General features: G+C 41.3%; 4 protein-coding genes across 6 annotated transcripts; 3 read left to right on the top strand and 1 right to left on the bottom strand.

Annotated features, from left to right (window-relative positions):
* Positions 1–980: 980 nt before the first annotated feature.
* LOC131943745 (putative amine oxidase [copper-containing]) lies at positions 981–14,696 on the bottom strand. Of its 2 annotated transcripts, none has more exons than XM_059303994.1 (12): positions 14,586–14,696; positions 10,428–11,052; positions 9,455–9,753; positions 8,570–8,723; positions 7,457–7,606; positions 7,159–7,260; positions 6,767–7,013; positions 6,346–6,527; positions 5,923–6,077; positions 2,796–3,003; positions 2,559–2,708; positions 981–2,311 (listed from the first exon to the last, which is right to left on the bottom strand). In XM_059303994.1, the coding sequence occupies exons 2-12, from the start codon at positions 11,028–11,030 to the stop codon at positions 2,138–2,140; spliced, it is 2,424 nt and encodes an 807-aa protein (XP_059159977.1). In that variant the 5' UTR covers positions 11,031–11,052; positions 14,586–14,696; the 3' UTR covers positions 981–2,137. The 2 variants fall into 2 exon arrangements, with proteins under 2 accessions (XP_059159977.1, XP_059159976.1); XM_059303993.1 differs by lacking the exon at positions 14,586–14,696 and adding an exon at positions 11,403–11,671.
* Positions 11,792–12,980, top strand: LOC131943778 (uncharacterized). Its single transcript, XM_059304056.1, has 2 exons — positions 11,792–11,815; positions 12,318–12,980. The coding sequence occupies exons 1-2, from the start codon at positions 11,792–11,794 to the stop codon at positions 12,978–12,980; spliced, it is 687 nt and encodes a 228-aa protein (XP_059160039.1).
* A 2,211-nt stretch (positions 14,697–16,907) lies between the features above and the next one.
* On the top strand, positions 16,908–19,453 carry LOC131943801 (uncharacterized). 2 transcript variants are annotated; one of them, XM_059304083.1, is made up of 7 exons: positions 16,908–16,928; positions 17,492–17,664; positions 17,777–17,900; positions 18,025–18,084; positions 18,240–18,401; positions 18,543–18,627; positions 18,887–19,453. In XM_059304083.1, exons 2-7 carry the CDS (start codon positions 17,510–17,512, stop codon positions 19,150–19,152), a joined length of 852 nt encoding a protein of 283 aa, XP_059160066.1. In that variant the 5' UTR covers positions 16,908–16,928; positions 17,492–17,509; the 3' UTR covers positions 19,153–19,453. The 2 variants fall into 2 exon arrangements, with proteins under 2 accessions (XP_059160066.1, XP_059160067.1); XM_059304084.1 differs by having other exon boundaries at positions 18,589–18,627; positions 18,887–18,915.
* A 56-nt stretch (positions 19,454–19,509) lies between these two features.
* LOC131943800 (WD repeat-containing protein 74) lies at positions 19,510–22,607 on the top strand. The gene has a single exon (XM_059304082.1). It carries the CDS (start codon positions 20,189–20,191, stop codon positions 21,482–21,484), a length of 1,296 nt encoding a protein of 431 aa, XP_059160065.1. The 5' UTR covers positions 19,510–20,188; the 3' UTR covers positions 21,485–22,607.
* Positions 22,608–23,469: the final 862 nt, after the last annotated feature.

The raw sequence follows: 23,469 nt of genomic DNA, 5'->3' as shown, positions 1-23,469 counted from the left end.
TTTATCTAGCCCAGTGGTTCCCAACCTTTTTCGAATGGCGACCCCCTTTAATAAAAAGTAAGTGACCCGCGACCCCCATAGAATTAAAAAGCCGAAATTAGTAGGGAAATTAATAAGCAATAAAATAAGATTTTCTAGTAGACTTTCAATATGAACTACTCTTGATAACTGTTTTAATAGCATGAGTAAAATTGCATACTATTCACTAAACCTTCGTGGTTAAGTTTTTAATTTAAAAATCGCTTCTTTCAAAATTTTAATTATCTCACAATTAGATTCATCTACCACACCGCAGAGTTTCTCAAATTTACAATATTTCCAAGATTTATTTTCTTTACCGATTGTGCAGCTTTGATAAAAATGCCCCGAGATTATCATGGAAAGTTATAATATTGGTTCATTTCGCTGAAGCTTCAGGTTAGCTTATCTTGATGTTCGAACACATCTGCTAGGTATGATACTCTCTTCAACCACTCTATGTCGTTTTAAGTATACCAAAAGGTCTTGTTTTCTCTGCACTCCCAAGAACAATTTGATTTCTGTAGTGTACTGCGTACTGTAGTGTAGAAGAGCAGAACCTCGTGATCTATATTAATGTTTTTGCTCAGTTCTTTGAAGGCTCCAGATTTTATATAATTTACGACTTATACTAGCAATGGACTCTTGATGTCGATTGGTTAGGGCAGTAGTTAGTGAGCTAAATCTTTTCTATTTTCTGAAAGCCCGATTTTGAGCTAAACATAGATGGCACACGTTCCGTACAAACCCCCACAGCCGTTCTAACACATTTTAATCATCCAGTTTCCAAAAAGGTATTTATTTTCTCCATGCTATCTTCACAAAAGAGCAACTCTTCTTTGCTATCATCCGCATGAATATAGACACAGACCAGCAACTGCGAACACGAACTCACGTCTGTTGATTTATCAACTTGAAAAGCTTAATTTCAATAAAAATGTGTTATTTAACATTTACGTACATGCAGCGTTTGATGAAATTTTCTCCTATTGGTTTTTTTTTTTTTTGCTTGCTTGTTCTATCGCGACTTCATTTGATGCTTGCACTAATGCTGGTGAAAACTTCCTGTTCGATCAGGTCTCTGGCGTTTGCAACTAGCTTTTTACCGACGAAAGAACGCCATGTATTTTTTGGTGTGTTCCGAATGACTCGTCTCAAATGACGTTTTAGTTTTAAAGATTTCATAGATTCGTGACTGAGAACATCTTTGTCCAGTGCGCTTTGTTTTTCTCTATTACATTTCCAGTGATGTTAATGAAGCCGAATTTCAAAAATTCTTCTAAATATTTATGTTTTGTTTCAAATTACTAAGGTTTGTATACCAGTTGGCGACCCCCCAGAAAGACCTTCGCGACCCCCAGGGGGGTCGCGACCCCCAGGTTGGGAACCCGTGATCTAGCCCCTAAATCCACACAAAACCCTTTGTCTGACCCCTAAATCCACACAAAACCCTTTGTCTGACCCCTACATCACACAAAACCCTTTGTCTGACCCCTACATCCACACAAAACCCTTTGTCTGACCCCCTACATCCACACAAAACCCTTTGTCTGACCCCTACTTCCATACAAAACCCTTTGTCTGACCCCTACATCCACACAAAACCCTTTGTCTGACCCCTACATCCACACGCAGCTCTTGTCTGACCCCTACATCCACACAAAACCCTTTGTCTGACCCCCTACATCCACACAGCTCTTGTCTGACCCCTACATCCACACAGCTATTGTCTGACCCCTACATCCACACATCTATTGTTTGACCCCCTACATCCACACACAGCTCTTGTCTGACCCCCTACATCCACACAGCTATTGTTTGACCCCCTACATCCACACACAGCTCTTGTCTGACCCCCTACATCCACACAGCTATTGTTTGACCCCTACATCCACACAGCTATTGTCTGACCCCTACATCCACACATCTATTGTCTGACCCCCTACACCTCTAATCTGTCCTCAGCATCCTTACACAGTTCTTGTCTAACCCCTACAATAAAAACATCCAAATCACAACTCGTCTGACCCCTATGTCCCCATACTGACCCCTACATCAACAGTCTATGGTTGCCCTGTCTTTAACTTTAAGTTAAAAAACCTACTCCAGTTGATGAAGACTACAAAATTCCTCTGGATTTTGTACTTTCTAGGATGATATCAGGGTCCTTCTCCAGCAGCTTGTCGTAAGCTTCAGCATATTTAGGGATGGTGCAAATGTCCTTGGAGTTACCGTTCCTGTCCACAGAGACTCCTGCCTTTGGATTCTTCTTATCCTTGTGAGTGATGCGAATCTGTTCGAGGAAAAGTTGAATGGTTCATAAATTCATGTGTAACCTCATACAAAAGTTGAATGGTTCACGTGTAACCTTTTGGAAATGTAGCGTGGGGTGGGCAAGCACTGTATGGATACAAGTCTACATTTAATATTTAAATTTATCACATGTTTTGATATCTTTTTAAAAAACTTTCTGACAGTCTAGTATTATCAATCAGTTCTTGACATTTTATCTGTGTTAAAAGTAAGTTGTAACTACTAACGTGATCGCGTGAAGCCACAGACGGACACTCTATAAAATAGTTGTACGGCAGCAAGAAAAACGTCAGGTGGTTTCCTACAGTTGGCGTCAGTGGCAGATCTTCTGTGTGCGGGATGTGGTGCATACCGGAAGTGATCCAAAACACCAAGTCCTGTCAACAAAACGGCGGCCATTTTGAAAAATAAACTCAGCGTATTGAAAAGTATAAAAGTGTAAACACACAGGGTTACTAACTAACCTCGTCAACAATGCTCTCATTGTCTGCGTAAAATTTGGTGAAGTCTGTGACGGGGTTTTTGCTGTCCCACATTGCGTAAGGCGAGCTAGAGACCTGCTCGTCGTCCTTGTGTTTGGTCACTACCAGCTGGTGTCTGGCCCAGGCTATGGGGGCTTCGTTGTCAACCCCTTCTGGTAGAAGTTGCTTCGACATGCCGTGCATGGCTATTCTGGATTTAGTAGTATGGGGGAGGGGGAATTTTGTAACACTGGCTGAACTTAGTAACATTCTTGCTAAAAAAAGATTACTGGCAAGGCTAATAATTAGAATGATAAAGTGCTTCAACGAGTGTTCAAATTTCAAAAAATCAATAGAGAAAGTAATGTCAAGTATATATTGTGATTATCTTTGGTACTCAATGAACAATATAAGTTAATGATAGGGGATGAAAGGTACACTGTAGACGTGATGGGGGATGAAAGGTAGACGTGATGGGGGATGAAAGGTACACTGTAGACGTGATGGGGGATGAAAGGTACACTGTAGACGTGATGGGGGATGAAAGGTACGCTGTAGACGTGATGGGGGATGAAAGGTACACTGTAGACGTGATGGGGGATGAAAGGTAGACGTGATGGGGGATGAAAGGTAGACGTGATGGGGGATGAAAGGTAGACGTGATGGGGGATGAAAGGTACACTGTAGACGTGATGGGGGATGAAAGGTACGCTGTAGACGTGATGGGGGATGAAAGGTACACTGTAGACGTGATGGGGGATGAAAGGTAGACGTGATGGGGGATGAAAGGTAGACGTGATGGGGGATGAAAGGTACGCTGTAGACGTGATGAGGGATGAAAGGTACGCTGTAGACGTGATGGGGGATGAAGGGTAGACGTGATGGGGGATGAAAGGTAGGCTGAAGACGTGATGGGGGATGAAAGGTACGCTGTAGACGTGATGGGGGATGAAAGGTACGCTGTAGACGTGATGGGGGATGAAAGGTACGCTGTAGACGTGATGGGGGATGAAAGGTACGCTGTAGACGTGATGGGGGATGAAAGGTACACTGTAGACGTGATGGGGGATGAAAGGTACGCTGTAGACGTGATGGGGGATGAAAGGTACACTGTAGACGTGATGGGGGATGAAAGGTACGCTGTAGACGTGATGGGGGATGAAAGGTAGACGTGATGGGGGATGAAAGGTACGCTGTAGACGTGATGGGGGATGAAAGGTACGCTGTAGACGTGATGGGGGATGAAAGGTACACTGTAGACGTGATGGGGGATGAAAGGTAGACGTGATGGGGGATGAAAGGTAGACGTGATGGGGGATGAAAGGTACGCTGTAGACGTGATGAGGGATGAAAGGTACGCTGTAGACGTGATGGGGGATGAAGGGTAGACGTGATGGGGGATGAAAGGTAGGCTGAAGACGTGATGGGGGATGAAAGGTACGCTGTAGACGTGATGGGGGATGAAAGGTACGCTGTAGACGTGATGGGGGATGAAAGGTACGCTGTAGACGTGATGGGGGATGAAGGGTAGACGTGATGGGGGATGAAAGGTAGGCTGAAGACGTGATGGGGGATGAAAGGTACGCTGTAGACGTGATGGGGGATGAAAGGTACGCTGTAGACGTGATGGGGGATGAAAGGTACGCTGTAGACGTGATGGCGGATGAAAGGTAGGCTGTAGACGTGATGGCGGATGAAAGGTACGCTGTAGACGTGATGGCGGATGAAGGGTAGACGTGATGGGGGATGAAAGGTAGGCTGAAGACGTGATGGGGGATGAAAGGTAGACGTGATGGGGGATGAAAGGTAGGCTGTAGACGTGATGGGGGATGAAAGGTACGCTGTAGACGTGATGGGGGATGAAAGGTACGCTGTAGACGTGATGGGGGATGAAGGGTAGACGTGATGGGGGATGAAAGGTAGGCTGAAGACGTGATGGGGGATGAAAGGTACGCTGTAGACGTGATGGGGGATGAAAGGTACGCTGTAGACGTGATGGGGGATGAAAGGTACGCTGTAGACGTGATGGCGGATGAAAGGTAGGCTGTAGACGTGATGGCGGATGAAAGGTACGCTGTAGACGTGATGGCGGATGAAGGGTAGACGTGATGGGGGATGAAAGGTAGGCTGAAGACGTGATGGGGGATGAAAGGTAGACGTGATGGGGGATGAAAGGTAGGCTGTAGACGTGATGGGGGATGAAAGGTAGACGTGATGGGGGATGAAGGGTAGACGTGATGGGGGATGAAAGGTACGCTGTAGAGGTGATGGGGGATGAAAGGTAGGCTGTAGACGTGATGGGGATGAAAGGTAGGCTGTAGACGTGATGGGGGATGAAAGGTAGACGTGATGGGGGATGAAAGGTAGACGTGATGGGGGATGAAAGGTAGACGTGATGGGGGATGAAAGGTACGCTGTAGACGTGATGGGGATGAAAGGTAGACGTGATGGGGGATGAAAGGTAGACGTGATGGGGGATGAAAGGTAGACGTGATGGGGGATGAAAGGTAGGCTGTAGACGTGATGGGGGATGAAAGGTAGACGTGATGGGGGATGAAAGGTAGACGTGATGGGGGATGAAAGGTAGACGTGATGGGGGATGAAAGGTAGACGTGATGGGGGATGAAAGGTACGCTGTAGACGTGATGGGGGATGAAAGGTAGACGTGATGGGGGATGAAAGGTACGCTGTTGAGGTGATGGGGGATGAAAGGTAGGCTGTAGACGTGATGGGGATGAAAGGTAGGCTGTAGACGTGATGGGGGATGAAGGGTAGAGGTGATGGGGGATGAAAGGTACGCTGTAGAGGTGATGGGGGATGAAAGGTACGATGTAGAGGTGATGGGGGATGAAAGGTTGGCTGTAGAGGTGATGGGGGATGAAAGGTAGAGGTGATGGGGGATAAAAGGTACGCTGTAGAGGTGATGGGGGATGAAAGGTACGCTGTAGACGTTATGGGGGATGAAAGGTAGGCTGTAGACGTGATGGGGATGAAAGGTAGGCTGTAGACGTGATGGGGATGAAAGGTAGGCTGTAGACGTGATGGGGGATGAAAGGTAGGCTGTAGACGTGAATGGGCGTGAAAGGTAGGCTGTAGACGTGAAACATACATGAAGCAGTGCGTGCCTCACCTGTAAGCTTTGATCTCGTTAAAGTTCGTCTTGACCTGCTCGTTGTGTACCACGTGGTATTTCGGGAAATCAAAGTTGTATTTGAAGAGCGCCTCTTGCTCTGTGGACTTGAGGGTCCTCACGAACTTTGTCTGGTGGTATTTTCTGTTGGGTATCTGCTCAATGGAAGGCAAAATGTGTGGTAAAATATTTATGTTGATTACTTTAAATTGTTTGGACAAGGGGGGGGGGAGGTGCTGGTGGATGGGAAATCTTGGTATCGAAAACAATTGTAAAAAGATATTGAAACATATTCTACTAGAACAGTAATTAATCGGATTTGATTGTCGAGGATAACCCGGTCCAGATCTTGTGTCCGGGTTGTTGCCCTTGGATGTTCCTTCTAGCACGATGAGCAGCAGGAGGATGACGTGAAAGATTTACCGTTCTCATGTCCACCGTCTCTGGCTGAATGTCCAGTGTCTCGTATCTGTTGGAGGTCCCTGAGATGTCAAGGTCGACCTTGAAATGGAACATGTGGTGATGGATGGGGCCAACGAGATCTTTCTCGATTTGAAAGCCGTAAGGACGCTCTTTGCTTGTGTAGAACGAGGGTAGTATGTAACCTGTATGGGAAGATGGCACACCATTATGTTACAACAGAACTACACAAGGCCAGTTTCATAAAGTCTCGGTGTCATTAAAAGTGTGTCACATTTCTCTCAAAATATTTTTAACTAAAAATGTAATTTTATTAGTAATTTACACTAAAATATATCTAGCACAAGATTTTGTCTGTTTCCATGAATAATTGAATAAGATGAGAGAATGTTTTCTTTCAATAGTTTTTTTTTTAATGGCGTACCTGTACTCATGACACGAGTTTCAACGACGCCATTTTGATGTAAAATAAAGTCCACAATGTAATCATAGTTGACGATAGTTAGAGCACATCTCAAGGTCAAGACCGAGTCCAGCATCCCGCCATAAAAGGCGCCCTCGTATTGGTCGTACGACAAATGTCGTCGGAGCGGGTAGCCGTTGTTGTTCTCAAACAGGCAGAAGGCGCGGGGAATCTCTACCGGGTCATCTACAGACTGACCAGCGAAAGTCTGAGGACAATAAATTTAGGGCATGCACGTTAGTCCTGACCTGACACTCCACCTTTACACACACAAGCTGCAATGACCAGCACACCAGCACAAAGACAAGCTAACACTCACGGCCACTGCTGACCTCTCTCATGGCAGCTCTCACCTGGCTAATGAAGGTGGCCGACTCTGGACAGTCGCCTCCAGGAACCAGAGACTTGGAGTGGGTTCCAATCATGGCTCCAGAGTCCACAAAATCCGTGATACGCTGGTAGAGACGTAGGACATGTTTATTTGAGAGCCTATATACTCACATTACCTCAATGTAGAGATATATAGACTCAACATAAATACTATTTTTTTTAAAAAAAGGTAATTTGTTTTTAAAATAGCTCAGACTTTTAAACCTTTTTTAGAAAATTAAAATTAGTTACATATGCCAAATACAGAAAAAAATGTAAAACCTGAATGGGGTTATCCGCGGAATAAAAGACGACGATCTCAGCCAAGCCAAGCTCGTATGCAATCCTATCATTGTTGTATCTGACGTCATACAGGCTAGGACCGGTCAAGGCGGACATCCGGAAGTTGAAGCTCCAGCCAAGATACTTGACCTGGAGAAACAGACAATCAGTCAACTTTTTGCGTGATTCTCGAGGTGGCGTATTTCCTTATGCTACATGCTATTGAATTTGACTCATGGCAGAAGTTTCTGTGGATTATCATATTGTTGCATGGCTCCACCAAGGTCACTCACATATCTATCTCTACCAATGTCACCCACCTGCCTGCCTTCACCAAGGTCACATGTCTATCTCCACCAAGGTCACTCACCTGTCTGTCTTTCAAAGAGTATCTCTTGCCGTCTGCCTCAACCAAGGTCACTCACTCACCTGGCTCCAACAAGGTCACTCATCTGCCTCCACCAAGGTCACTCACCTGCCTCCACCAAGGTCACTCACCTGTCTGTCTTTCAACGAGTATCTCTTGCCGTCTGGCTCCACCAAGGTCACTCACCTGGCTCCACCAAGGTCACTCACCTGCCTGTCTTTCAACGAGTATCTCTTGCCGTCTGGCTCCACCAAGGTCACTCACCTGGCTCCACCAAGGTCACTCACCTGGCTCCACCAAGGTCACTCATCTGCCTCCACCAAGGTCACTCACCTGCCTCCACCAAGGTCACTCACCTGTCTGTCTTTCAACGAGTATCTCTTGCCGTCTGGCTCCACCAAGGTCACTCACCTGCCTGTCTTTCAACGAGTATCTCTTGCCGTCTGCCTCCACCAAGGTCACTCACCTGCCTCCACCAAGGTCACTCACCTAGCTCCACCAAGGTCACTCACCTGTCTGTCTTTCAACGAGTATCTCTTGCCGTCTGGCTCCACCAAGGTCACTCACCTGCCTCCACCAAGGTCACTCACCTGCCTGTCTTTCAACGAGTATCTCTTGCCGTCTGGCTCCACCAAGGTCACTCACCTGCCTCCACCAAGGTCACTCACCTGCCTGTCTTTCAACGAGTATCTCTTGCCGTCTGGCTCCACCAAGGTCACTCACCTGCCTCCGCCAAGGTCACTCACCTGCCTGTCTTTCAACGAGTATCTCTTGCCGTCTGGCTCCACTAAGGTCGGGGGTCTCTGTGGGTGTTCAGGCTGTGGGTCACCTCGCAAGTTGAGGGTTGAGAAGACGTCTTTGCTGTACTCGTGTTTCTTGATGCGGGACTTCTGCTCGGGTCTGTACACAACAAGCTACACATCACACATAAACTACACATCACAAACTACACATCACAAACTACACATCACACATAAACTGCACATCACACATAAGCTACACATCACAAACTACACATCACACATAAACTACACATCACAAGCTACACATCACACATAAACTACACATCTCACATAAACTACACATCACACACAAACTACAAATCACACATAAACTATACATTACACATAAACTACACATCACACATAAACTGCACATCACACATAAACTACACATCACACATACGCTACACATCACACATAAACTACACATCACACATAAACTACTAAAAACATAAACTACACATCACACATACGGTACACATCACACATAATTTACACATCACATATACGCTACACATCACACATACGCTACACATCACACATACGCTACACATCACACATAAACTACACATCACACATAAACTACACATCACACATCACACATAAACTACACATAACACATATACTTCACATCACACAAAAACTACACATCACACAAAAAGTACGCATCACACATATACTACACATCACATACACGATACATATCACACATACATTACTGTGTGCAGTAATCAGTGATATAGTACAAACATCAATAATTTACTTTTTTACAAACTGTAAACATTACCCGCTACTGTTTTAGTGAGACTAACACTGCTCATATTTTAGTAAACAAAATGTAAACATTACCCGCTGCTGTTGTATGCGAGGATGAGATCATCTAAGCTGTTGTAGAGAGTGCCGTGGTACCAAACTTTATCCGCTCTGAATTTGCTGGGATCGGATCCATCCAGGACGGCCAAGACGCCAAAGTCTACAGGGTGAAGGACGTAGTACTCTACAGGGTACTCAGCCCATACCCAGAGTCGCCGCTTTGTGATGTCATCAACAACATTGGTGCCCATGGGGGAGGGGTAGATGGAGAAACACTCCCTGGGGGCACACGTGTGGTAGGAGGTGCCGAAACTTTCTTGAAGGATGTAGCCGATCTGGAGGAGACCATTGAAACCAAAACTTAAGACTTCGTCCAAACATGAGGTACTTTTATCCCAACTTTAAAATTGTGAACTTAAAATTATCAGCCCGAGCAGATAAATTAACACTGATCTTTTCACCCACCTTACCAACTAAACAGATGATTAGTATATTTGCTACACCATGAAGTAAAAAGAATGACACCTGAACTCTGAACCATCTCAACTAATGACCTCTGACCCACCCCCAACAAATGACCTCTGACCCGCCCCAACAAATGTACACTGAACTCTAAACCACTTCACTAAATGACCACTGACACACCCCAACAAATGACCTCTGACCCACCTCAACAAATGACCTCTGACCCGCCCCAACAAATGACCTCTGACCCACCTCAACAAATGACCACTGACACACCCCAACAAATGACCTCTGACCCACCTCAACAAATGACCTCTGACCCGCCCCAACAAATGTACACTGAACTCTGAACCACTTCACTAAATGACCACTGACACACCCCAACAAATGACCTCTGACCCACCTCAACAAATGACCTCTGACCCGCCCCAACACATGACCTCTGACCCACCTCAACAAATGACCACTGACACACCCCAACAAATGACCTCTGACCCACCTCATCAATTGACCTCTGACCCACCCCCACAAAATGACCACTGACCTTGTCATCCACCTCCCTGAGGACCACATCGAAGACCGCAGCGTACTCTATAGCACTGACAGGCCTGAGCGAGAACTCGACAGGGTTCCTACGTTTGTCTGACATGATGGGCTTGCATTCCCTCACCTCGGGGAGAGGCCCGCACGCATACTCGTACACATATGGGGGGTCCAGGTCCCCTCGGTACACCATAACACGGGCCTGACGGTTGGGCTGGGGTCCCTCCTTATCCAGGTAGTTCAGCACGTCAGCCTTGGGTGCCGGGAACAAATCCATCGTGTACAACATGCTCATATTGATCTTCACGCTGGCAGACGGTTGTACCCGAATGTTAGGGTCCTTTTCTAAAAACGCTCTCAGATTTCGGATCTCCAGTTTTGTGAGGTCATGAAAAGGTCCGGGCTTGTCTGGTTCACTAAGGTCAATGACGTTTCCGTTTTTCTGGGAAATTCTTGATGTCCCGCAAGTTTCGGCGCTGTCGTGGGATTCTCTGACGGACAATACGACGACAACGATGATGAGGCCGATGATGAGTAAAGCAAGTATGGCTGACACTGATCTCCACAGTCCCACCTGGCGCCGTACCTTGGCGGTCTTGTCCATGGTTGAACCGTTGGTTGGGTTACTACAGAAGAGATGTGACAAGTTAACTAATACAACAGCAGAGAAAATATTTATCAACACACGATTAACTTTTACAGCAAGACAACTGCCCCTATCTTAGAGCGGCAAACAATAGCAGGATAGAAAACATATCTCCCGCTACTTGACCCTGCAGACGTCAACAAGGTCTGACTCATCTGGTCGAGTCAAATCACGTCTGCGCTTGCTAAGTCATGGATAAGTCATGGATAAGTCATGGAAAAGAAAAATATCTTCACGCATATTTTCATTTTATTATCATTTTTGTTTTCATAGAGATTTACATTTTTAATTTTCACATCTATTTACACATTTCTTATCATAAATATTTACATTTTCATATTTTCTCAAGTATTTCCACTTTGCTATTGGCCTGTCTTATGTCTATTTACACCTTTTTAATTTTCGCACTTTACTATCAACACATTAATTAACCGTTAAACAAATTCTGTATTTATTGCTTTTCATCGTTTGCTCCTCAAATATCTGTTTACTTTACTACTGGCGCTTTTTATTGTTTTGAAACTTTGAAAAGAATACACCAAGATTATGCACCACATCCCATAGAAAACAAACGCTTAATGATCGTCATATATCTATCCCTAAAGTGGCCTCTTTAAGTAAAATAAAATGTTTTTATGCCTCGATAAACGTCGTAGGTCATTAACGTGTGCTTTCACGTGCTTCGTGTCAACAAAATGGAACGCTAGATAAGTAAGCGTATGGGAACACACTCCGATGATCTTGTGTGTGTGTGGCCCATTTCTGTGTGAAGACTACTTTTGTGTTTGTGGACCATTAGTGTATGTGTGGATCATTACTACGTGTGTGGACCACGTGTGTGTGTTTGTGCGTGTGTGTGTGTGTAAAGCACTTCTGTGAGTGCACTACCTCTTTTACACGCTGAGCCGTATTTTAGAAAGACCTGGGGCCATTTCTCACTATCTTTAGAATGTTGAGGTCGTTGAAATGCTCTAAGTGTAACAGATAAGTTTGGCCGATAAGCCCCAGCACAGCCCAGGGATACTCTCAGGCTAGCGATACTCACAGAAGAGGCCAGAGATACTCCCAGAAGTAGCCAGAGATACTCCCAGAAGAGGCCAGAGATACTCCCAGAAGAGGACAGAGATACTCCCAGAAGAGGCTAGAGATACTCCCAGAAGTGGCCAGAGATACTCCCAAAAGAGGCTAGCGATACTCCCAGAAGTGGCCAAAGATACTCCCAGAAGAGGCCAGTGATACTCCCAGAAGAGGACAGATATACTCCCAGAGATACTCCCAGAAGAGGCCAGAGATACTCCCAGAAGTGGCCAGAGATACTCCCAGAAGAGGCTAGAGATACTCCCAGAAGAGGCTAGCGATACTCCCAGAAGAGGCCAGAGATACTCCCAGAAGAGGCCAGAGATACTCCCAGAGATACTCCCAGAAGAGGCTAGCGATATTCCCAGAAGTGGCCAGAGATACTCCCAGAAGAGGCCAGAGATACTCCCAGAGATACTCCCAGAAGAGGCTAGAGATACTCCCAGAAGTGGCCAGAGATACTCCCAGAAGAGGCCAGAGATACTCCCAGAGATACTCCCAGAAGAGGCCAGAGATACTCCCAGAAGAGGCCAGAGATACTCCCAGAAGTGGCCAGAGATACTCCCAGAGATACTCCCAGAAGAGGCTAGCGATATTCCCAGAAGTGGCCAGAGATACTCCCAGAAGAGGCCAGAGATACTCCCAGAGATACTCCCAGAAGAGGCTAGAGATACTCCCAGAAGTGGCCAGAGATACTCCCAGAAGAGGCCAGAGATACTCCCAGAGATACTCCCAGAAGAGGCCAGAGATACTCTGACGGTCGACCAGTGGAAAATTACATCCGAATTTAATTGGACGAGAAACAGTCAAGAAGGTCGGACTTTATCCTAATAAATGAGCAGCATAAATTGAGGGGGTGCAGGTAGTTTTGCCTAAATGAAGAACTTTTTAATGACGGCCACAAATGTCCTTAGTGTTTCTCTTTCTGTTTTCTTTTCTGCTTTATCTCATACAACATAGGGAAACGGTTGGTTTCAGATATTAGACGTTTTTTTTCTCGGGGGGGGGGGGGGGGGACGACTTGAAAATTTAGGGGAGAGGTGGGGCATTTAAATTTCAGGCGTGGGGCGGGCACCGGTGAAATAGATACATGGTTTCTTTTTAAATTAAAAAAATCTATTTCGTCCCGGGGAGGGGGTGAGCGTAGTGGGCGTGTTCTGGGAGGGGGGGGGGGACGACTCTGCCCACCCCGGGCCCGAGGAGGTTCCTTAAAGCAGTGTGGAGAGGGTGAGAGTTTGGTGGTAGATTCCATTCCATCATGTTCCTGTCTGTATGTTTAAAACAACCTTATCCTCCCCCCCCCCCCTCCACTGGCTGTAACCATGATCCTGTCTGTTTAAAACAACGCTACCCCCCCCCCCCCCCACTTGCTGTTGTCAGGACAGTAGAGTAGTGTTGTCAACATGTGGTCACGTGAGCTCAACATTATCTGTATGTAAACATGGAGCAGCATCATGTCAGGGAGTTAGCGTCGTCACGGGAGTCAGCGTTGTTCCTGGTAGTCAGTCTAAACACGGAGAGTCAGCGTCGTTGTAGGGAGTCAAAGGTTTTCCTGGGAGTCAGTATAAACACGAAGAGTCAGCGTCGTAGTAGGGAGTCAGCATCGAGGTGTGGAGTCAGCGTCGTGACGCGGTCAGTGCCAAATTGCCCCCCCCTATATACCACATTCCTCCCCATATGTCACACTGTGCCAGATCCTCCCCCCCCCCCTCTCCCATCCTATAAAATGCTAGCTATGTAGGCCGAGCATGTTAGCTCCAGGTTTAAACTTGTAACATAAGGTTTTAATGAAGCAGGCGGAGAAATGTGCCTGCCCTATATAGATAAGTTGCCATGTTTTCATGTCACGGCTCTAGGAGAGAGAATATAAATGGTGACCGACTTCTGTGGGAGGGAAAATATGAACGTGCCGAGTCCAAGTTTTAAGCTGGGCTAGGTGGCCATAAACTTAGTGGGAAAAACTAGCCTTGACTAGATGGCCACAAAGTTGGGACAGATGGCCATAAACTAAGTTGTGCAAATGGCCACAAACTAAGCTAAACTAGGCCACTAACTAAGTTTGGCTACATGGCCTCAGACTAAGCAGGACTAAATGGCCTCAAACTAAGCTGGATTCGATGGCCATAAACTAATTTGGACCAGATGGCCTCAAACTAAGATGGACTAGATGGCCACAGTTTGGCCAGCTGAGCTACGTGTAAACTAACGCAAGTTGTGTTTTAGTGAAATTAGCTAACGCATTAATTGGCTTTTATTGATTTGCAACGCTTAACATTAAAAAAATGCCTTATATGTACAACAAAGTGAATTTTCCACTAACCCGATAAGACAAGAGCCTTCAAGAAAAAGACAATCAAAAGTTGGAATAGATCTAGATTCTATATGCATTTATGAATTTTTCATTTTTTCAAAGAAAGTAAAAAGAGTCAGCATTACCTTTATCACAAGATTGTGTGTGCTGTAAGGAAAGCAAACCTCGAGCTGTTGTGCGAGGGCCAGCAGTTTCCTACAGACCAACTCGGAGTGTTATCTCCCTTGAGTTTTTTTTCTTCTTACCCAGTTGCCTGGGTAGATAGGAAAGTAGGGGGTAAAGCGGGGGATGGGGGGTAAAGGAGAATTATCTAACTTGACCTCCGCATTGTGTTTATCTAAATAATCTCAAGAGGAAAAATAATAGCACTACGCAGCACATAAAAATGTGTAAATAAAGTCATAAAGACAGATGCGACTAATTGTTAAAAAAAACACTTGCATTTTTAATTATTTTTTTAAACTAGATCTAGGTCTAATTGCTATAACATAACAATTAACTTGATTTGTGAATTTCCATAGAACGTTTATTTTTAGGTTGAAGTATGTAAAGGGTTGATGTAAACTAAAACAAGTGAGGAAAATAGGCAGCATTTAGCATGTTGTGTAAAATAGTGCCATTTAAGGCCACTTGTAATGTCTTTGAATATTTATTTTAAATGGTGGAGTGTAAAATATATAAGCGACACTCGACGGTCAAAGTACATGTTGTTTTAATGTAGAATAGCTCATTGTGTCACCTTGTTGAATGTGGCGCGTGAACATCACTTCTTGCTATACATGATAATGTCTTTTTTTTTGCGGTCTACATAACATATATCCACATTAAACCACACATTACTTACTTACTTAATCCTCATCACTCCCTGTGGAGTATAGGGCAGCAACAAATCTCCTCCATTCCACCCTGTCTACGCATTATAAATCAGGGCATTTTTGTTAGTGGCCCTTTTCATCTATTATGTGTAGTTCTTGAAAATCTACCAGATATTGGCCTATTAGTTGAAGGTGATGTGTATATATATATATATATATATATATATATATATATATATATATATATATATATATATATATATATATATATATATATATATATATATATATATATAGTTGTATGCAGTAGGCCATGTCGCCTTCTTTGTTACTTTTATTTGAGTTTTCTTAGGGGGCGCTAAAATGGGTTGGAAAAATAAAAATGAAAGCTTGAGGGGGGGTGCAAATCGAAAGTTTGACGGGGGGGGGGGGGGTGCAAATCGAAATCTTGAGGGGGGGGGGGTGCAAATCAAAATCTTGGTGGGGGGGGGGCTGCAAATCGAAATCTTGAGGGGGGTGCAAATCGAAAGTTTGTCCCCGGGCGCCGGGAAGGGTCGCTGCGCCTCTGCGAGGAATGCCACACGGGTAATGGCAGAGATGCGATGATGTACTTTAACAGCGCTAGCGTTGATTCATTATTGGCATTAATGTGGCCTAAACAAGTTCAACAACGGAGGAAAGTGAAGGACAAATGGTTTATTGGGCTCAAGCCAAAAGGAAGACTTTGTTATTACCTTTGGTGGCAATTTGAGATAAAGAAGCTTTAGACGTACTTTTAAACACAACAAATATCCCTATGAGCTATAGTAGGCTCCAGTAGGCTACCAGTTTGTGTCCAAGCCGATTATACCTGAAGCCAGAAGTCGGCACCACTTTTTACACCATAATACTCGTATTTATGAAAGTGTAGAACATATAGGCAGGGTTTCTTCCAGGCATCTCTTCAGGGGGGGGGGGGGGGCAGAGTCCACCCGAAGAAAGTCTACCGCTCCCCCCCCCCCCCCCCCCCGAACGAAATGGAATTTATATAGACAACATATACTTTTACCACTGTCCACCCCACCCCCGAAAAATGTTGACCGCCCCCCCCCCCCCCCGAAAATATCAAGTGTTCCCCCCCCCCCCCCCGGAGAAAAATGTCTGGAAGAAACACTGCATATCTACAAGCATGTTGTTATTTAGTTAATTAAAATAGACCCTCTTAATATGTATGTTTATGAAAAAAAAGGCGGGAAGTGGATTGAAAACAAAATGAATATGAATAAGACTTTTAAAATTGAAAACTTTATATCGATCTTTTAATTTGGTGGAGAAAAGTCATTTCTAGTGCACTGTTCTAGTAGATAAAAGTTTTTCAGAAATCGCTTCGGCAGGAATTGGTCGAAAATGAGTTATAATTTTTGTTCAAAAGCACAAAATTATTGTGACCCTTGTAAGACCATGCAAAAATAAATAAATCAGAATGCATAAGAGACTAAAAAAAAGTAAATTGCCAATGTGGCAAATTGGTAAATGATCGGTTAGTTGAATTTTATTATTTTAAACTGCTAACTCTACAATTCTCATCTGAAAACTTAGTCTAGCAGTCCCCATAATATTAATAATAAACAATTTTTCTTAGTTAATGATAAACTAGGTTACTAGGCCTATCTGGTACTTTTTCCCGTTTTTTAGTCACTCTCATGCTGACTGTAAAACTTTAATGTAGATTTAGACCTGTAAAAACAGCTTTTCAAGGCTTTTATTAATTAGGCCTAAATAAGTCAATAATAAAGTAAAAATATAAAACAATAAAATAAAGTGTGTTCCCCAGTGACTTTGTTGACTCGCTTTATTATTGCCAGGGAATCATCTTTTGCACGGCTTTCTAGCTTACTAGTATTTAAATATTTAATATAATTTTGTTCATGTTGTTAATATCAAGTTATGAAAAAAAAAATTCTAACAGAAATTTTAAATTGACATAGGCCTAATTGTTCCAATAAAATCATCCTAATTTGTATTACCTTGCCTAAGTTAGCTTAGTACGTGTAGAGTTTTCCTAAAAAAAGTATCCAGAGGAATTATTTTATAATTAATAATAGGCCTACTAATAATATAGTATAGTTAATAGTTGGCTAAAGGCTATTATTATTATAAAGCTAGTCAACACAAAAATAAAGCTATTCCATCAATAATTTATACAATTTTTTTTTTAAACTGATGCACCTATTCAGGGATGCTAAATAATAAATATGGAAGTTGACATTATTATCAAGTTTGGTGGAAGTGCTATAACAGACAAAAATATCTTTGAAACCATAAAAAGCCATGAACTCTCAATCGCAGCTCAATGTATCAAAACCTGCACAGATCATGGACTTAAATGCATTGTTGTTCATGGTGCTGGGTTAGTATATTTTCAGCAAGTTTACATCTTATAACATTATTCTTTAATCACTTAAACAACATAATGTGTATTGGAGTGTATTGAAAATAAAATATTGTACATAATTTTCAAGGTCGTTTGGTCATCATCAAGCAAAACAATACGAAGTTAACACAGGACTAACTGATTTAAAAACAAAAGAAGACAGTTCTTTAAAAGTTAGGGGCTATTGTTTGACTAGACAGTCAGTTACTAAGGTAATTCATGATTTAAATTGCTAATTTTAAATTTTATTCTTAACAAAAATTTATGTAAATACTTTGAGAAAAGAGCTAAAAAATATATATGTTAGGCCTACAGCAACTTTTTAATTATTAACAGCTCAATCAAATGGTTGTTGACAGCTTGTTGCAATCTGGAGTACCTGCAGTAGCATGTTCGGTAAACATTTTCTACTTAATATCAAATACTGGGTTTTTAGTAAATGTTTTGAATATTTTTACCATACAAAATGAGTTCAAGCTAGCAGGGCCCTAACTTAGGTCATTTCGGAAGTAGATACAACATTTAAATAAAATTGTAAATTTTTCTTTAAGCCAGGCAGCTCCTGGATAACAAGTAACAGAGAACCGTTGCACAGCCCATGTGAAGTTATAGCTGGGTTTGTGAATACAGGCCTAGTCCCTGTTTTACATGGAGACTGCAGTCTGGATGATAAATTAGGCTGTTGTATTCTTAGTGGTGACACAGTCATCAAGGTGAGCTCTATAACAAGATGGCTTTGTTTTATAAGCTGATCTCTTTTAGTGTATTTTAAAATTGATTTATGTACCCTTGTTCACTTTTATCTGTCATAAATAAGATAATGATTTCAATACATTTGTTAACTTTATCCTCAGACATTATGTTCCAAATTGGCAGTTAAAAAAGTAATATTTTTGACAGATGTTGCTGGTATATATGACAGACCACCAGATCAACCAGGTATTACTTTTTTTGGCTGTAAAATGTATTATCTTTTACCTTCTTATATTAAAAAATAAACATTTAAAGCTATTAATTGAGTTTTAAAAATTCACCTTTTTTAAAATCCTTAAGAATTGAATTTTTAAAAAGAGTGCCTTATCTTCTGAGTAAAATGGTCCATAGGAATGATGATGATGATTTTCTTCCTAATAATTATGTTTCAGTTCTAGAATAACTTTGAAATAAAAAAATTAAAAACATTTATATAATTTTTTAGGTGCTGTGTTAATAAAAAGCATAAAAGTGAATCCTAATGGTGAAATATCATCAAGTATTGCTGCTTCACAAAGTGCTCATGATGTAACTGGTGGAATTTTGCTCAAGCTTAAAACTGCCATTAACATTATTGTTCAAACTGAAGGAAAGTGCTGTGTTTATATCATGGGCATCAATTCTGCTGATGTTAAAGAGGTTTGTTTAGCCTCTGGAAATAGCTGTGACCACTGGCTTGTTACAAAAATATCCAGCAGCATATGCTTATAGCCAATGAATTTCATTTTTCTGACACAGTTTAAAGTATTCCGGCCAGGATGGCCAGGGTAAACCCATCTGTCTTATGGGAGAGCTGCAAGATGATTCATGTTAATGGTATGCACCAGTTAGAGTGAACGATACTTGTGGGAGGACACATAATTGTAATATTAATTTGTACTCTTTCTTGGTAATTAATTGATAAAACCAAGGATGGGATGGATATTCTACAGATTGTGATCCTGACACTGCAATTACACTTACAACATGTGTACTATACACATCTAGAAAACAAAAACTTTATCATAAAATCTTTTTGTTGGAACATGTATGGGGGGGGGGGGGGGGAGGCTACTTCATTACTTGGAAGTTGTTTTTTTCTGGACAGACACTAATGATTCAATTTTCTATTAAGAGATTCATCAACCTTCTGAATCACATTCACTTTGATTACAATAACACCAGGTCAGTCCATCAGGCTTGTGATATCTTTTCTCCTATAACTGTAAGAGATATTTATGAGTTATTCCTTAGAAATTTGGCCAGGTGTTTTGTTTCTGGAGAGATGATATCTGTACATGTCACATGAGCAACACGTTGATTTTAGAAGTAAGTGTAGATTTATCCATGTCCAGCCAACCTGGCAATATTTTGGTCATGTGACTCAGTATGTAACTCCACAAAGATATCAAAACTAACCAGCTATTATAAAAATAAAGTACACAATTTTTAAAATTTACATGCCTCAGAGTGCACAGTTGTGACATAAAATAATAGAAAATTTCTTTTTGCTTGCTTGTAAGGGACTTTGTTTTCTTTTTCAAGATATGGGCAACTTCTCACTGGAGCTACATTAATTTTATTTATTTAGATTCTATCAGGGTTTCTTTCCGACATTTTCCTGGGGCAGCACTTGAAGCTGACAGCAAAAAAAAAAAGATGACTGAAATAAACTGGATTCCCTACGTTGACCCGAAAAACACACGCTAACAGCTCTTTAGCATTTACTTTCAAAATTTGATCTGGCAATGTGGTACAAATAAACAAAATGTCTGCACCCATGACGGCAGATCACGACATGGAATCAGTTTATGGAAATAGATTTTCTGCATCCCCTGATACATTTCCTTACAATATATATGCTGGAACCAATACAGGCTTTCTAAAGGGATGTATGCTTTCAAATAGAACGTGTGTTAATATAAATTCTGTTAAAGACCCGGATAAAAACAATGAGATTACCTCCATGTGTTGGTGGAGAGATGAAAATTCGATTTTGACTGGTTGTAGAGACGGTAGAATTCTCAACTATTCTTTGAAAGATGGAAGCATCAGCAGTCTTTGTACTAAAATACCAGATGATAAATCTGTTTTACGAGTGGTTAAAAGTTACAAGGGCTCGGTTTTTACAGCATTTAGCAGTGGGGTAGTAAATTGTGATCAGCTCATTCAGCTGGAAGATGATTCCGCAAATCAAGACAAATCAATTTCAAGTAGATCAATTAACATTTGTGCTGGAGACAATTTATTTTGTATGGACCATAATCAATCTTTTGAAAATCTGATTTCTACTGGAGGGAAAGAAAACCCATTAAAAATATGGGATTTGACAAGTTCTACTCAACCAATTTTTACAGCTAAAAATGTGAAAAATGACTGGCTAAATTTACGAGTGCCAGTTTGGGAAATGAAAGCTGAATTTATCCCACAGAGTAAAAAGATTGTTACAGGAACAGGTTATTCACAAATTCGCTTGTATGATATGTCCTCTTCAAAGAGAAGGCCTGTATTGGATATAAAATTAAAAGACAGTAGGGAACCAATTTCAGCATTAGCAATTCGACCACATACAGACTCACAAGTTGTTGTAGGCACAACAATCGGAACAATTTCTTTAGTAGACTTGCGTAAAATGGCTGCAATAAAGCAATTCAAAGGAGCTGCTGGAGGCATTACAGATATAAAATTCCATGAAACACATCCTGTGTTTGCTGCATGTGGAGTAGATAGGTTCATCAGATGTTATAATGCTGATCTCAGTAAAAGAAAATGCAGTTCAATATATATTCATTCTCAAGTTAACTCTTTGTTATTTTCATCTGAATGGAATATTGATTACAATGAGGAATTTGGTATTGAAACTACAGGTACAAAGAAAGCACATAGTAAAGGATCTAAGATTTTTTCAGAAACAAATGATGATGAAAAATCTTTGTCAGATGATGACAAAGATGATGCTCTTTGGGACGCAATGGAGGTAGTGCAGACAAAAAAGCGTAAAAAGGTGCCATTAACATCACATGCTAAATCTTCTAAAAAGTTGAAGAAGAAATCAAAAGCCTGAAATACTAGACAATGTAATTTAAGCTTTAATTTTGTGTGAAATGGATGATAGTTTAAAATGTTCAGCTGCTGTACATACAATTAAAGTGATAATTAGGTACTTTTTACTTTGCCATACTAAAATGTTTGCTATTTCTGCTAGAGATAATGTACCATTAATTGTACTGATCCTAGTATGTTACACGGGAATGTGGTTTCAGATTAGGATTTTATTTCTATTATTAAAAATTTGTTTCAGATTTGTTCTGGATCCACACATTTTCTGTTCAAATAATCACCACAGGCTTAATAATTTTTTATTAGGGTACTTTCCTAATATGCCAGCAACAGATAAATAGTTCTTTTCATAGGGCAAGGTTTTGATTAGGTGGTATATAAACATTCTTAGTATTGTTTCTTAGTATTGCGCTGATGTTAGTAGTTTCAGGCTTAATTGGGAAATATCAAAATTGGTTATGTTAACTCTAACAATGATATTGACTATAACTGTAAATGAATATTTAAGTTATTTCACCACCAAAAATAGTTTTTAGGTTTATCCTACACCATAGACCTGGCAACTTTTAAAAAATTCTAAAAATATCAAAACATTTTATCATTGCATTTGACAGAAGTGCAATAGAATAAGAATTGTATTATTTTTTTCTTTTTAAAATAATTCTATACAAGCACAAGAATGTTATGTTTGTGAAGACCTATATGATAACCAGCATTTAAATTTTGAAAATATATTTCAGAATTTTATTGTATACAAACTCCTGGTATGTGCCTTTTCAGACACATATAGATATGGTTATTCTTTTCTGTATGTGGTCATTTTGAAACTATGTGACCTACTGTTTGGTATGCATATAATTCAATTTTAAATTAACGCTTTGTAATCACTTATTCTATTGGGAAAGGACGTTATTTTTTTTCCAGAAAAGTTTATTGACCCTTTTGTACCAATTTATCTTTAAAAACAGTAATTGCTATCTGCTACTGTTATGTTTTTTGACTTAGTCAAGGGGTCACCTATTTATGATGTCCACTTGGGGTTGGGGTCAAAATAATCCTTATGAATGTATTTTATTATCAGTGTCCACCTTTGATGTAGCTGAAAGCAAAATTAAAGCTTATTTTTTAGTCTTTGATTATTTGTTGTTCTTTTTTCAATATATTAATGCCATTATTGTATAGCCTAAATCAACTAAATTATTTAACTTATTTATTAGTGGAGTATCTGAAGAAATAAGAAAAAACACACAATGTAGGCCGACAAAACAAAACAATTTATCACTCTAAGTCTAAACATAAAACAAAATATAACACAATACAACAAAAAAAAAAATGAACGCAACACAATCTGTTGTGTAATCCTTGTAAAAAAGACAATTTGACATAATGATTCCTAGAATATTAAGACAGGCAAACTAAGGGAAATAATCATTCTCTTAATATAAATGTGTATTTCTACAAATTTAATTGTTAAACAGATCAATAATTACTTTAGTATGTAATATAGTAGCTTAATATTATTTGTTTTTTTACACAAAATATCTTGTCTATAATCAGAATTAAATATATTGTCATCATAAATACTAAAATATTACAGCATAATGAAATTTTTTGAAAAGTTGGTATAAAATCAAGCTTTTCAATCTAACAATAAACTAAATGAAATGGGGGGGACATACTTCATTCATCACTGTCCAGTCACTTTAGGTCAACTATCCTACCCAGCGTATACCTAGGTGTGATATAATATCGCTCTACACAATTAAGGCCTGTCCCATTTGAGGTGGGGGGGGCGGGCAGTATTTCTTCCAGACTTTGGGGGGGGGGGGGGATTTGATATTTTCGGGTGGATGGTCAACATTTTTCGGAGGGGGGGGGGCGCGACACTAGTAAAAGTGTATGCCTTCCCCCCCCACCGTAGAAATGCCTGGAAGAAACTCTGGGGGGGGGGGGGGGGAGGCAAACTCAGAGTGAACAAAGCATCAGTTT

The sequence above is a fragment of the Physella acuta genome, unplaced genomic scaffold (genome assembly GCF_028476545.2).
Source record: "Physella acuta isolate Inbredline_101_S28 unplaced genomic scaffold, ASM2847654v3 ptg000466l, whole genome shotgun sequence".
Classification (NCBI taxonomy): domain Eukaryota; kingdom Metazoa; phylum Mollusca; class Gastropoda; family Physidae; genus Physella; species Physella acuta.
Note: the sequence above shows the minus strand (reverse complement) of the source record. Positions and strands in the feature narration are given on the sequence as shown.